The sequence below is a fragment of the Psammomys obesus genome, unplaced genomic scaffold, assembly GCF_907164565.1.
Source record: "Psammomys obesus unplaced genomic scaffold, mPsaObe1.curated_primary_1811, whole genome shotgun sequence".
NCBI classification, from domain to species: Eukaryota; Metazoa; Chordata; class Mammalia; order Rodentia; family Muridae; genus Psammomys; species Psammomys obesus.
The window spans coordinates 6,571,527-6,584,168 of NW_026587759.1; the positions used below are offsets into that span (position 1 = coordinate 6,571,527).

The 12,642-nt window shown below is 38.8% G+C and overlaps 1 protein-coding gene across 1 annotated transcript in view; it reads right to left on the reverse strand.

The window, feature by feature from the left end:
* The window catches only part of Adgrv1 (adhesion G protein-coupled receptor V1), a 520,333-nt gene that overhangs the window by 442,063 nt on the left and 65,628 nt on the right, over positions 1-12,642 (reverse strand). The window contains exons 26-31 of the mRNA XM_055604066.1: positions 10,824-11,433; positions 8,217-8,432; positions 5,441-5,656; positions 4,392-4,636; positions 2,995-3,176; positions 1,425-2,236 (exon numbers count right to left, since the gene is read on the reverse strand). Coding sequence (XP_055460041.1) covers positions 1,425-2,236; positions 2,995-3,176; positions 4,392-4,636; positions 5,441-5,656; positions 8,217-8,432; positions 10,824-11,433 — 2,281 coding nt within the window. The remainder of the gene's footprint in view (positions 1-1,424; positions 2,237-2,994; positions 3,177-4,391; positions 4,637-5,440; positions 5,657-8,216; positions 8,433-10,823; positions 11,434-12,642) is intronic.

Here is a 12,642-nt window from a genome sequence, read left to right on the forward strand (position 1 = left end):
GTCTAGTATCCACTTATGAGTGAGTATATACCCTGTGTGTCTTTATGCTTCTGTGATATCTCACTCAGGATGATTTTTTTTTCCAGTCCCCACCGTTTACCGGCAAATTTCATGATTTCCTTGTTTTTTATTGCTGAGTAATATTCCATTGTGTAGATGTACCACAATTTCTGTATCCATTCCTCAACTGAGGGGTATCAGGGTTCAGGGTATCAAAGCAGATGCTGAGACTCATATCCAAACTTTGGGCAGAGAGCAGGGAATCTTATGAAAGAAAGGGGAGATAGTAAGACCTAGAGAGGAGAGGAGCTCCACAAGGACAGCAACAGAACCAAAAAAATCTGGGTACAGGAGTCTTTTGTAAAACTCATACTCCAACCAAGAACCATTCATGGATATAACCTAGAACCCCTGTACAGATGTAGCTCATGGCAGTTCAGTGACCAAGTGGGTTCCAGAGTAATGGGAACAGGAACTGTCTCTGACATGAACTGATTGGCCTGCTCTTTGATCAGCTCCTCCTGAGAGGGGAGCAGCCTTACCAGGCCACAGAGGAAGACAATGCAGCCTATCCTAATGAGAACTGTTAGACTAGGATCAGAAGGAAGGAAAGGAAAACCTCCCCTACCACTGGAGTTGGGGAGGAGCATGGGTGGATAAGAGGTAGGGAGGGTGAGATTGGGAAGGGATGAGAGAAGGAACTACAGGGGGGATACAAAGTGAATAAACTGTAATTAATAAAAATAACAAAAAGAAAAAAAATTGCCCTGCATAAAACTACGTTTATTATACTGAGCAAAACTATGAACTTTCCAATTTGAAATATCATAATTCAACAAGTGCTAAGATTGAGTAAATGAAGACGATCTGCATTAGCCTATTGGCTGCATTCCACACATCACTATAAAAAACTCTGCAGCACTCTTGTTCAAGTTTAAGGACACTCTAGTAAATTAATCTATGACTAGGATTACTTTAACATAAGTACAACTGTCAAACTTCAAGCTACTTTACTTAAAAATTTTTACTGAAGTTCTAACCTGCTTTATTTAGTGCATTTGAAACTGTTATATTCTTCAACACATTTGTAAGTTCATAGCTAATTCTTGTAATTTTCCTTATAAAATAAGAACCTGCCTTGTGATTGCTTCTGTCAAATGAAAGCCACTGTTATAATGCATAAATGGATAGAATTCACATGTTCCTTAAACATCTCCTTAAAAGAAAAACTAAAAACATACATATACATATTACTTATGTATTTTAGAATAATCATTTATAATCTTAATCACTACTGTTTCCAAACCATATTGTATTAATAAGAATATGCAGGTAGATAAAACATTTATGAACATTAGCATGCTACTGACTGATGAAATCTACTTTGCTAAGAAACGCTGAAATCCACTTATACCATTACGTACCTTCTGCAAACGAAAGAATGTCTCCAACACCTATAAAATCTAAACCTTCAGTAGCTGTTCCACCAACCACGCACCATTCAACCACCACGTGCCCCAAGCTGCCTCCTGTCCTGTGGATCATCAGTTCCACTGAGGTGTGTGGCTGTTCTGGCACATCCACACACAAACCGTCCTCTGAGGTATTGGGATTAATACTGTAGATAATGAATACTCCAAAGGCATCACCATTCAGTCCTATGACCACAGCAGAAGTATTCGGATGTCCTATGGTTGGCTGGTTTTTAAAACTGTCTGTGATGTTCATTAGGTGAACTTCAAGGAGAGAAATTAGAAAGCTTTCATCCATCTCTGGAACAGTGTCAGGAAGTATGGCAACAGTGAGATTTGCAAACTCATCACCTTCCAGCATCAGGGCCTGCTGTCTTGTCACAGCCTCATAGTCACTACCCGCAGCTGCCTGGCCACTAAAAAGAGAGGCCACCCTGGTCATGTTCTTCTTGTAGGTCTGGACATCTGAGCTGTTCACAGTGAAGCTGACCCATGATGTCATCCAGAAGCACTGAGGACCATCAGCAGCTCTGACAACTGAGAATGCTGAACATGCATGCTCTCGGAGACACAGAGTGGCACAGGTGGACTGAGCCTCCTCCCCTGTAGAGACATTCACCCACGTTTTCCAGAGTGGCTCTGGCATCCCTTGAGTTGGCGACTCATAATAGGATAATACATCTTCTCCTTTCTCAACCGCGAGAGCCACTACATCAATATCAGAAGTACTGTAGAGCAACAGCAGGCGGCCAAAGTGTCCTCCGCTAAAATGTGGAGGGCAGTGGAAAAAGCAGGTTAACCACACAGATGACTCTGGAGCTGCTCACAGAAAGCAATGCTGACCATGGTTCTGAACAGCGCTTTTAGTAATATTTTAAATGCCAGTCCTAACACAACCGTAGTTCTAATTATGTTTGTCTTCTAGTGTGAACAATGCTGGCTAGTTTTCAACCAAATAATGCTTATTTTTGATCATGCTTATGAAAAAAATTTTGCAAGGTAGGCAAGTTGTGTCTATTTCAGAATTTCCAGACCTAATTACAAAATTTTCACTATTATATTTCACTGAAAAAATAACAATGACAGCAAAATGAACGTATTTAGAGAAATAGAACTATTTGGCTACAGGTCCCTCAACTCTCTATGCTCTATTTCTGAAGGAGGGCAGTGACCATTATGCTCCCTACAAAAGAAATGCAAGAAAAACCGAACCTAAAAGTCTGCTTTTCAAGCAATAACAGCGTCTAAGAACAAGCTGTATTCAGCTTCTAAGCAGAATGTACTCCATAGTAAAGCAGTAGATTTTAGTAGCTAGAAAGCACAATGGTGTAAAAGTCATCTTTATTTCATCAAGTAACAAATATGGTTAAGTCTGTCTGCCAATATACATAATCCAATTATCATAGTATAACAATCTATGGAATGAGTTGCAACAGATGAAAAATGTGAATCTAAACTGTTGAGTTATGGTAGGATCCTTCCCCAGCCCACACTCCCATGACACGGCAGCCGGCACATGTACCTTCTCCTCACAGTTATGTTAGCATAGGAACTTCTCTCCAGAGGCTCTTGGACACGATAAAGAGGCTGAACAAAGGCTACTGAACCGTAAGGGTTATCATTGGCAGGAATAACAATATTTGCCACTCGATCTAGCCCAATTGTACCTCCAGCAGAGGCATCAGTTAGTTGCACGTGGACAACCTAAAAACATAGTGAAAACGTCCTTAACAGCATCCCAGTTCTGAAATGAATGTGCAAGAAAACATCAAACACATCTGTATAATAACAAAATACAAAGAAATGTACATGACCTCAAAGAACTGACCCAATAACACTCAGACGCTAACACATAACAAAATAATACGTGATCAAAATTTAATAGTAGAGCACAATAATACATAAGAAACACAGACTGTTCAAATAGCTTAGTCTTTACTTACATGGTCAAGGGAATCAGTTTTTAAATTTAAATTTTATTTTTAATTAAATGTTCTAAATATAATTAAAGTAAACTAAATTTTCAGTAAGTAAAAATTTAAATTTTAATTAAGTTTAAAATTAATTAAAGTAATTTAAATTTAAATTAAAAACATAATTTTATGGTTATCATTGTAATAATATTATTTTCAAAAACTAAGCCTTTCTAACATAGGAAACATATATTGTATATCTGTTTCAGTGGTAAGTGAATTTTTTCTGCAAAACTTTAAAGAATCATTGCATAATACTACCTAAGTTTAGAAAGAAGGAAAGAAAATATATTACATGTATTAATTCATGGTTAATATTATTAAAGTGAATAATGGCATAATTAATTATGAAAATAAATGTTATAGACTTCAGGTACAGTTAAATAGAATTGTTATTAAAAGGAATATGAGGTCTAGACTTTAATAATACTAGAATTTCATAAAATAAAATTATCTATGGTAATATGCTAGTGGTTATTATTTGCCATATTGCATTCTCATCATGAAAAATACTAAGAAAATGGACCTAGTATGCGTGTTATAAAAGTAGAAAAAGAATAGGAGGGTGAGTCTGTGGAAAATCAAACTCTACACTTAATTACAACTGGCTCACACTCAGAAGGAGACAGAGATACAAGCCAGAGTTATATGAAACAAATGTTGAACATTTATGATATACATACATACATATACACACACACACACATACATAATCACTTAGCAGAAGTGCTTTAAAACACCCCACAGGTGCACACACAAAAGCAATTTTCAGCTGGCAAGCTGGCCTGTTGACCACACATTCCTAGACTGTTCCTGATCAGAAGAGTGTTCTGTCGCATCCCTACAGAAACCACGTATCTGTTGTTCTCAGAGCAACAGTTATCTGTTCTAGTCACTAGACAAGGCACAGTTTACAATGTCATTCTAGGCTAGTCCGTCCTCTCACCTCTTCCATCTCCGGGACGTCGTCGGCCAGGACCTCTAACAACAAGGTTTGAATGGTTTCCCCAGGGGCAAAGGCCACACTACCCGAGACAACTCGCAGGTCGCGAGCAGCAAGCTGTCCATTAATGGTGGCAACCCACTCAACAGTAACATTGCCGAGTGTCCCAGAATTTCGAATTATTGGCAGCTTTACCCTCACTGAGTTAAACTCAGGTTCCTCTACAATAAATTTAGTATTCTGAAAACCTGAAGGGCAGACAGAACAGTTGTTTTTAGATACAAAGTGAAACTGTGACCAACTAAGCCCAAGCCTGGGCCTCTGGGAGAAGCAATTCTCCCGTTAGCACCCTACCAGTTTAGCAGCGTGCTGTGACACAAGCTGGGCTCAACACCAGTGTTCCCAGAAACATTTTATTGTGGTAAAAGCAGAGAATGGGTGTCTTCAGGGGCAGGTGTTTGCCCAGCATGAATTCAATAAGGCCAGGGAGTGCTTCAGCCACTGAAGGGCTAGCATGGGCTACAAAGGTAGTTGCTATTTTGCTTCCTGGCTGACATTATAAAGAAGGGACTCCACTTAATCATTTTTTCCTTCTCATACAGAGAGTTAAGCAACCCAAATAGAGTTGAAATTTTGTTAATTAACCACTTAAAAGAATTATATAAAAGTAAAAGGTGGGCATGATATCCACACTTATCACCCAACATTAAGGAAGCTAAAAAGGAAAGTCTTGGGCTCCGGGACAGCCCATCTGCCATGGGGAGCAAGACATTGTCTGCCAAAGCTCAGAAAAGAATTTACAGAACAGAACTAGGAGCCAGGCATGAGCCAAAAGCAAACAGGTTATGAGTGTCTCTATGCTAAAATGTGTCTTCATTTCCTAGGTAACCATTAACCTGCCAGGAATCTTAAGTATAATACCAAAAAAAAAACAAACAAAAAAAAAAAAAAACAAACAAACAAACAAAAACATTGGTCAAATCAATCTTAAATAAAGAAAAGGTCACCTGTAACTTAGAGAGTAAAAGAGTTAGAGAACTTAGTCTGGTTACCGAACAATCCATAGGGGTCATCAGAAGCCTGTATAGTAACGATGGCCTCTGTTAAGGGCCCCAGTTTGGCTCCTCCTGTGGTCTCATTCAGCAGTTGCACAAGGAAGGACTCTCCCAGCTCCGGATAGATGTCATTAATGATGTATACCGGCACGGCTTTACTGGTTTCCCCTTCTAGCAAGACCACGTCTGATGAAGCTATACTGTAATCCTCACCTGCAAAGACCAAAAGAGAAATGTGAAAGCTTACTGCAGAGTTCCACATACTAGGGATGTGCCATGTCAAACGTCATGGTTACACCTGGGGAAATGCTTTTGGAGGATGTTAGCTGCGTTCATTTGAAAGAGAAAAGTAGTATTTCTCAAACTAGAAAAGTAAATGTTGGGTAATAGAGATCGTCCTGTGTTTTTATGCTCATTGGCTAATAACAGTTTCCTAAGAAATTCATAACGTATGTATAAACAAACAAAACGCAAAACAGAGAGACACCAATGACTTTTCATTGTGATTTTTAAAAAATGTGCACAAGGCTGTCAGAACAAACCAGAACTTGCATCGTTGTGTGTAGGAAGACAAGCTGCACAGTTGTCCAGATGCCACAAGCGAGCTGGCACAGCTGGAGGAACCCCCTCAAAACTGGCTTAACAGAACTGCTGAGGACCACCCTGGGAGGGGAGAGGAGCATGCCCTATAGGGCCTCAAGGCTGATTCCTTCCGACACTCATCACTGCTGCCTACCACAAAGGGGTGTGCCTAGAGGCAGCCACACATTCCTAAGGGGTACTCATCACAAAATGTGCACATACAGACTTGGGAACTAGAGGAGCATGGTTCTTATTTTTCAAACAATAATAATGTCCAGTGATTAAAAAAAAATAAGCATGCAGAGTGGTTAAAGGCTAGGCTCACAACCAAAAAAAAAAAAAAAAAAACACAACAACAAAAGGCAGTCCTGTCCCTATGAGTGAAAAGACATAGGTTCTAATGGGTGCTGTCTGGCAAATTACCCTCTATAAGCTGAAATGCCATTACTAAGAAGGCAGTGGCCTATTCAGCAATGAAATCATTTTGCTTTTATATAAATTGTTATTGCTAAACACTGTCTTGTCTGTGCTCTTCATAAATAAATGAACAGGTTAAGATAATGGGCTCCAGAGACAACTCAGTTGAAATTCCTGAAACCTGTTTGCTCATTTCTTCCTGTGTCTCTGCCCATGAATTTCTCTCAGAAAATGGTCATGGCATCTTAGTTTGTTCTTCCTTAGTTTATGCACCTCCCACCCATCAGAGCTTTTTAATTTATATATGCTTTTACTATGAAAGTTCACAAATTCAAAACTTTAGTGTCATAGATAGATGAATGAGGTATATCTGTATCTAAAAAGGTATAAGTATTGGGAGCTGAAGCTGTAGCTCAGCAGGTAGAATGGTTGTCTATCACACACAAGGCCTGGGGTTTGATCTCTGGCACTGTATAAACCCTGTCGTGGGTGCATGCCCAGTAAAGCTGACATTGTTGACGAGGATCAGAAGTTCAAGGCCATCCTCTGCTACATAGTGAGGATGAAGATATCTTTTGCTACATAAACTCAATCTTAAAAGAAAAGAATGTGGGTGGTGAGGGATGAGTGTATATGTATGCGTGTGCGTGTCCGTGTGTGTGTGTGTGTGTACTTAGGGGTGTGTGTGGGCATTTAGGGTGTGTGAATGTGTGATGTGTATTTGTGTGTAAGTATAGGGGTGTATGCATTTGGTGTGTGTGTGTATGTGTGCATTTGTCCTGTCTTCCAATCACACCCTTTCGACAGCTTCAAGACACATGTGTCAGTATAATGTTCTTTTGAAATGTATACACCTTACCCTTGTTCATTCAAATGCTGATCTCCCCCCCCCCCAACACACACACACTGGTTTCAATCCGGATACTGCATTGTGATACTTATTCTAAGCATCCTGTGTAAACAGGCCAAAATAAAACAACTAACCACAATGTTGTGCAATGGGGGGAGCCAGAGGACAGGAAAGAAGGGAGGAGCCAGAGGGCAGGAAATGAGTGGGAGGAGAAAGGGCGAGAGGAGAGCTAAGAGAAGATTGCTGGAGGAGATCTTGGACTGATGTGAAGAGATGGACTGGACCTAATATATCACTAAAAGCAAGTATGATGTGGGTGAATCTAAATGTTAGGAAACTATGAGGGCTTGGAGTAACTACTACCCAGCATTGTGTTCTAGGTTAATTAAATAAATCCCAGTGTCTGTGTGGTGATTTGGGTATTCAGCTGTTTAGGATTAACAGCAGCATTTCTAAAAGATAAACCAATAGTAAATATTAATCACCGCCTACAACACACATGGCACTTTGGAACCTCCACTGCGCATTACATGTGTTCTCTCTTTTTTTGTCTTGTAAGCTTTTCTTTTTCTTTTTATAATTTTTTTTATTTATTCACCTTGTATCCAAACTGTAGCCCCCTCTCTAATCCCCTTCCAATCCTATCCACCCTCCCTCTTTTCTCCCTATGCCCCTTCCCCAGTCCACTGATGGGGGGTCCTCCTCCCCTTCCCTCTGACCCTAGCCTATCCAGTCTCATCAGGACTGGCTGCATTGTCTTCCTCTGTGACCTGGTAAGGCTGCTCCCTCCTCAGTGGGAGGTGATCAAAGAGCCAGTCACTGACTTCATGTCGGAAACTGTCCCTGTTCCCCTTACTAGGAGATAACCTAGAACTCTTGCACAGGTATAGCTCATGGCAGCTCAGTCTCCATGTATTTTCTTACCAGCTACTGCAGTTACTGGCACAGCTTTAAACTTAACAGAAATATCTGCAAACGTCCCTCCTGTTCGAGTCACATTGATAATTGGTCCAGCATGATTTTCTTCTACACGAACAATCGCTGCTGACAGCTGCACAGTTCCAAATGCATCATCATTGGCAACAATAATGACATGGGCCACAGTTTCCACCTTGGGCCCAAGGCGTGGAGAACATGGGACTGAAACACAGAAGGGGTGGCATACAATGAGTCTCTAAGATGTGATAACAGCCACTGAAGATCCAACAGAATTCTCATTCTCTGCCCTATTAGTTTTTCAAAGTTTACCTGTCAGCCTTAATCTAGGCATTAGAAATACAAAAACAAGGTAAATAGGAAATCTGTCTTCTCTTTTAAAACATCCTCTAGGAATTATAAACATCATCAAAGGAGCAGCTGTACTGCAAGAATATAATAAGCATTAACGAAATTGATGATCCCATGTGCTAAATGACTGTATTGATTATTTAATATTGCCCCGGTCTTGTTTCCATGAAGTCATTACAATTGCTCTGTTCTTTGTAATACTCATTCAATGCAATTTGAAGCTGTCTTTCTGCATAGGTTTTACTCATGTTTGACTCATACTAAACTATTTTTCTATATTTAAAAAAAAAAGGACTTGATGATCCAAGTATCATCAATTTATGTGGCATTAATTGACTGCTAAGAGCCTAGAGGATTACCTTTAAGTTACTGCCATGCCATTACTAAAACAAAATTTCAAGCCAAAAAAAATTGGGTAGGAAAGTGCTAGATCCCAAAGCCTAAATCCAGCTACAAACAGTCCTCGCCTGTCTGTGGGACACACACTGGCACTCATGCCCCATCTTACTTGAATGCCTGCTCTCCCAGTGCCTTCTTTCCCTCCTCTTGCATTTCCTACCACTTAGTAATCACTGTATTGATCTCTTCTTTGAAATAAACTTCCTAAGCTTTCACATAAAATATTCACAGTATTTATCTTTCTACACATGGCTTACTTCACTTATAATAGCATCCTCTAGATCCATCTGTTTGGTTGCAAAACACAATTTTATTCTTTATACAATTAATAACATCCACATGCAAATAATAATATAGGTACCCTTTTTTTTCTATCTCTCTGTTGATATATTTGAATTGAATATATGCCGTAGTTAGGGTTGCTATTGCTGTGATGAAACAAGTTTATTTGGCCTACATATCCTGAGTCACAGTCCATTTAAGGGAAGCCAAGGCAAGAAGTCAAAACAGGTAGGAATCATGAGGCAGGAGCTGATGTGGAAGCCATGGAGGAATGCTGCTTACTTGCTTGCTCCTTATGGCTTGCTCAGCCTTTTCTCTTATACAACCCCAGATCACCAATCCAAAGATGGAACCAACCACAATGGGCTAAGCCCTACCTAATCAATCACTAATTAAGAAAATGCCTTACAGCTGGATCTTATGGAAACATGTTCTCAACTAAGGTTCTCTCATCTCAGATGACTGTGGTTTGTGTCAAATTGACAGAAAACTAACCAGCACAATGCATTTGATATATTTGTATATGTAATTGATATATTTGGATTGCATATATGCATGCATATACATAGACACATACATTTCTACAGATATGGACTTAATGCCACAAAGAAGTTAATGAAATTACCTAAGGTCTTATGTTAGTACCTGTCAGATATAACCAAGAAATAAACTGTAAAGATTCATTTCCTCCTTCAAATGTGAAGAAGGAAAGGCAGTTATCCACAAGTGGGCACCCTACTTTGAAAAGTGCTCTCATACTGCAAACATTCACAAAACTTGATGACTGCATTCTAAGTACATTCTAAGTAAGGCTTACCAGAGGTTACACTGGTTTTCATCTATTAAAATCTGAGTCTGCCTTACCCTCTTCTCCTCCCTGACTCTCTTAACTTTTCACTTCTCTACTCTTTAGCCTACCTAAGAGCAGATCTGTATTACTTCATAAAAAGCATCCTACTTCTCCCATCTCAACAACACAGTGATTCTCTGAATTCTGCTAATGCCATTCTACTAATATCTGCTCCATTTCTGAAGGCTTACAACACAGCAGACACTGTATCACTTTACATACATTTTCACATGCAATAGCCCTGATATAGGCACATAATGAATAATGAAATTATTTACATTACTATTATTTTCTAATTATAGAAGGAAAATAGACTTTTCGAATATGTCCAACAGCTTGTTATTATACGTTGGAACAGTTACCCAACATCAGCAAGGCAGCTCCACACCACTGTCATGTGCAGTCATCCTTTTTGGTTTGATCTCAAATCTCAATAAATTGTAAGTTGCTTGAAAGACAATATGTATTTTAAAATTCTTACTTGATAAGCCTAATTATTGGGTTCTATTTCAACTTCTTTGCTGTTATTACTGATCATAAGTTTATCTTAATAATTATAAAAGACTGTTGTTCATCTTGTATAATCTTTACCCAGCTAGCTTTACTCACCTTTAACCTTACCTTTCTTATACGATCCTCTGTTATCTAAAACTTTAATTTTTCATTTTCATAGCCTCATCTTTAATAATAATGACATACTTATACATACTTACTTGGACGACTCTGTACTCTTTCTACTAAAGAAGAATTGAAAAGTTCAATGAACACAGATTCTGACCGTTCTGGTTCGTCATCATCCAGGATTGAAATAGTTATTGTTGCCTCAGTCTGATTAGCTCTGAAAAGAGCTACTCCTGATGCTGATATGTAATCTCCTCCTTGAGATGCTCTAGCTAGATTGGATGGGAAATAAGGTGGTTTGTCCATATCATCTACAGTTGCATATGAGATTGCAACTTCTCCCATAAGGCCTTTCAACCTTATTATTGATAATGTGACATTCTGGGTTGCTTCTTCCACACTAATAGGTCTGGTTTTGTTAGAAAAAATGAACACCCCATAAGGATCATCACTAGCCAAAATTGTCAGTGTGGCATTAGTAAGAACTCCCAAGGAACCATGGGAGACATTGAGGATGGACACGGTGAGTGCCTTGTCTAGCTCTGGCTCCTCGTCCGGCAGTATCTCCACAACGATGCAGGCAGTCCTCTGCCCGATATCAAACGTGACATTCCCAGAAGTGACAGCGAGATCCCCATCTGGGTCAGCGTCCACCTTCCAATGCAGAGTCACTGCAGACAGGGCTCCCTGAGTCCGTGAGACCTGTGGAAGATTTTAGATTTAAGGGGAGAAGCAGGAGCAACGAGCCATGTGTATCATTAAGAACATAAGGATAGAGCCAGAGTAAATCTTATCTTGTCTTTAACTTGTTTTTTAACTTTTACTTTAATTTTTTAAGTTCTCAAGGCTATAAGACTATTGAAGATAGGGGTCATGTGCAACCTACCCCTGGATTCCTCCAGGACCCTTATAGACGAAGAGCATATAAAACTACTGCGGCAGAAAACAGAACCTAATTGTAAAATGTTCAGCTTCCAGGTAAATCACAGCTGTTACCTTCCATGAAGGTACAGTACATACCAATAATAAATCAAATGTGGCTGATGATTTATTATACTGATGCACAAACAAGGTTTTTTTTTTATATATATTTACCGAAAAGCACTGTGCATCTTCCATTGTAAAGAATAGACCAGTTATATTTTTCAGGGAAGTTATTTTCAATATATTTGGCCCAAAGTACAATAAAGTGCAGTTAAAAAAACACTTCTATATATTAAGAATAAAAAACATAAAAAATATTCTAAAGAAATCCTGATAATAATTTTATTTGCATTTAAAATATCATTTTCACCTCAAAATAAAAATGAGTCAATAATTTTATTAAAGTATCAGCCTTTTTCATATTTTTTATCTTAAGTAATTATTCTTCCTAAAGTTAACTAATTAATTTCACATCAGATTATTCAATTATTTGGACAAAGACAAAGAAACCTGTCATTAAGTGTACGGAAGGATGTATTTGCATCATCTTTCTTCATTGTTATACGGTAAGTGAGAAAACTGAGTGGGCAGTGAGCTGTTAAGTCACTTTGAAATACAGTCCTTCTTAATCCCTGCTATAACTTAGCAGCACAGGCACGGGGAAAACTAAGATTAGCAATGTTGCTACTATTCACAAGTATTAGGGATTACCTTTTCTCCCTTGTGAGATGGCATCGGCCCATATGGCCATGAATTCACTTACACTTACTCATAAAGTACTTCCTTCTCAGCACTCACATCCCCCAAACATGGCTTCACAAAGGCAAGTAATCCTTGGTTTCTAAAGAGATCAATGAGTAGAGTGCTCTGCCAACTCAGACTGGATATACACCATGAAAGAACAAAAATTATTTTAAAAATAACTTTCCTATCTCTTTATTATCTATCTATCTATCTATCTATCTATCTATCTATCTATCTATCTAT